At 39.6% G+C, this 2866-nt stretch overlaps 1 protein-coding gene across 1 annotated transcript in view; it reads right to left on the bottom strand.

The window, feature by feature from the left end:
• Nucleotides 1-2866, bottom strand: part of ACACB (acetyl-CoA carboxylase beta) — a gene marked incomplete at its 3' end in the record, with an annotated part of 55938 nt that overhangs the window by 3003 nt on the left and 50069 nt on the right. The window contains 3 exon segments of the mRNA XM_011975598.1: nucleotides 1205-1315; nucleotides 1429-1541; nucleotides 1544-1619. Coding sequence (XP_011830988.1) covers nucleotides 1205-1315; nucleotides 1429-1541; nucleotides 1544-1619 — 300 coding nt within the window.

Raw genomic sequence — 2866 nt, 5'->3', positions numbered from 1 at the left:
AAAAAAAAAAAAAAAAAGAAAAATGGAAGTGCATGTAAAGTGCATGCTATTTAACTAAGTCTTTCTCCCCAAGTCTTTATCCAAGAAAAAAATTCAGAAGAGGAAAAAAAATAGCTAAGTGTTATTTATAGTACTAAATATCATATTATACTATAGTATTATTATTCATAATAACAAAGTGGAAATAAGCTAAACATTTAACAAAAAAGGAAAGGTTTCATAAATAAGGCTAGTGCCACACATAAAATATTGAGTAATCATCAAAATAATTGCCAGGGCTGGAACAAGATAATAATATTCATGATCTACAATTTGAAATATTTTAAATGCAGAACAAAATTTTGTGTAGACTGAATACAGTTCTTTAAAATATACATATGAAGAAGGTCTAGAAGAAAACCTAGAAATATTAAAATAGCTTTAAGAATGGGAAGATTGTCAGTATAAATGTTTTCTAAACATTGCTAATAACAGACATAAGGTTTTAAAAGAAGAAAACTAGCTACCAGTAAGTATATATGCCATTTGTTCCTACAGTTAAAATTGATCAGGCAGGGCGCAGTGGATCACACCTGTAATCCCAGCACTTTGGGAGGCCAAGGTGGGTGGATCACTCAAGGTCAAGAGTTTGAGACCAGTCCAGCCAACATAGTGAAACTCTGTCTCTACTAAAAAGACAAAAATGAGCTGGGTGAGGTGGCACACGCCTGTAATCCCAGCTACTCGGGAGGCTGAGGCACTAGAATCACTTGAACCTGGGAGGCAGAGGTTGCAGTGAGCTGAGATCGTGTCACTGCACTCCAGCCTAGATGACAGAGTGAGACTCTGTCTCAAAAGTAAAATAAAACAGACCATCTACAAACATTAGAAATACTAAGAGTACTAAAATTTATAAAATATGCCATTCCTCTATAGGCCAAAATTGTCACAAACAGCTATTTTGATCCTGTATCTCTGAAATAATTTCTAGATACCCTGATTTATAGACCTGAACTACCTAAAAGATGCTGTCAAGATCAACATAAAACCATGGGCTTTTCTGAGTAAAAATATACACATTTGTTGCAAAATACGATACAACAATACATCCAGCTCCTACAAACGTCTTCTTGACAGTCACAGAATAACCCTAAGAGAAATAATCTGGCAGCCCACAAACAATTCCCAAAGACAGATGCGAAAAGACACAGCAAGAACTGCTCACTTGTCTGAAAAGGATCGGGAAGTCCTCCGCACTCTCAGCCTTCCGGATTCCCTTCCCTCCGCCACCTTCAGAAGCTTTGATCATCAATGGAAAACCAATTTTTTCTGCTGCCTGGATGCAAAGGGACAAACAGACCTCTTTAGAGGTTAGCCAGTTGCCAACCACTACCAGGACAGAGGCAGTTCGGTTCCGGCCCCCCTGGCCCCCGCAGGCTCTGCATTTACCTCCAAGCCCTCCTCTACGTCTTTCACACAACCCTGGTCATAAACATCTTCTGGGACACTGATTATTTTTCCCTGCTGCAGATCATCTTCTGTCCACTCCACTGTCAGGCCTGGAGAGTCACAAAGAAAGCTGATTCCTCCCAAATCCAGGAGAAACACACACAACCCAGAAACCACAGGGCCTCTCCCTCCTGACATAGTGCTAGACCTGGGCTTCTGGACCAGTGGAATACAGACACTCCCTTCAGCTTCTCACAATGGCTTTTCATTTCCTCAAGAACTAACCCAACCTTGAATGAGAAATCAAGCTTAAGAAACTAACTGCCAGGCGCGGTGGCTCATGCCTATAATCCCAGCACTTTGGGAGGCTGAGGTGGGGGGATCGCTTGAACCCAGGAGTTTAAGACCAACCCTGGCAACATAGTGAGACCTTGTCTTTACAAAAAAATGTTTATAATTAGCCAGGCACGGTGGCATGGGCCTGTAGCCCCAGCTACTGGAGAGGCTGATGCAGGAGGATCAGTGGAGCCCAGGAGGTCAAGACTGCAGTGAGCCATGATCATGCCACTACAGTCTAGCCTGGGTGACAGAGTGAGACCCTGTCTCAAAAACAAAACAACAAAAAAGGAAAGACACTCAGACTGAGCCTACCAACAACAGCCATATTAATCTAAATGCAAAAAAAAATCCCAGTTCTACCTTATGGAATCATTTATATGTGAATAATTATTTCCCAAAACCATGCAAAGATTTAACAAATGAAAGTAAATTTTCCATCCCAAATTTAAAATTCAACTTTTAGGGGAAAAAAAAATCAAATTTAATAGGAAACTTCTGAGACTGTCTTACTTTTTAATTTGTCCTAGAAATTCCACTGTTAGGAATTTATCCTAAGAAAATTATTAAAATGCACACATAAATTTAGCTGTAAGATTATCAAAGCTCCATTCCTTTATTTTTTAAATTAGAAAAAATAAATTGGAAACAATCGAAATTATTTAACTATGAGGACTATTAAGTCAATTATGATACATCCATAAGACATAATAATCCTATGCAGGCATCTTAAATGGTATAAAGTATATTTTTTACATAGAAAGATATTCATTAGTGGGGAAAAAAAAGTCACAAACTAGGAAATGTAAGATGGGTTGTTGTTTCCTTTTAAAGACAGGGTCTCATCACGCAGGCTGGAGTGCAGTGGTACCATCATAGTTCATTGTAACCTCAACCTCCTAGGCTCAAGCCATCCTCCTGCCTTAGCCTCCTGAGTAGTTGGGACTACAGGCATGCCCCACCACAACCAGGTAATTTTTTTTTTTTTTTTAACTTTGTCTAGAGATGGGGTCTTGCTATGTTGCCCAGGCTGGTCTTGAACTCCTGGCTTCAAGTGATCCTTCTCCCTCAGCCTCTTAAAGCACTGGGATTACAGACGTGA

The sequence above is a fragment of the Mandrillus leucophaeus genome, unplaced genomic scaffold, assembly GCF_000951045.1.
Source record: "Mandrillus leucophaeus isolate KB7577 unplaced genomic scaffold, Mleu.le_1.0 Scaffold157, whole genome shotgun sequence".
Taxonomy (NCBI): Eukaryota; Metazoa; Chordata; class Mammalia; order Primates; family Cercopithecidae; genus Mandrillus; species Mandrillus leucophaeus.
This window is presented reverse-complemented; position numbering and strand designations above follow the sequence as displayed.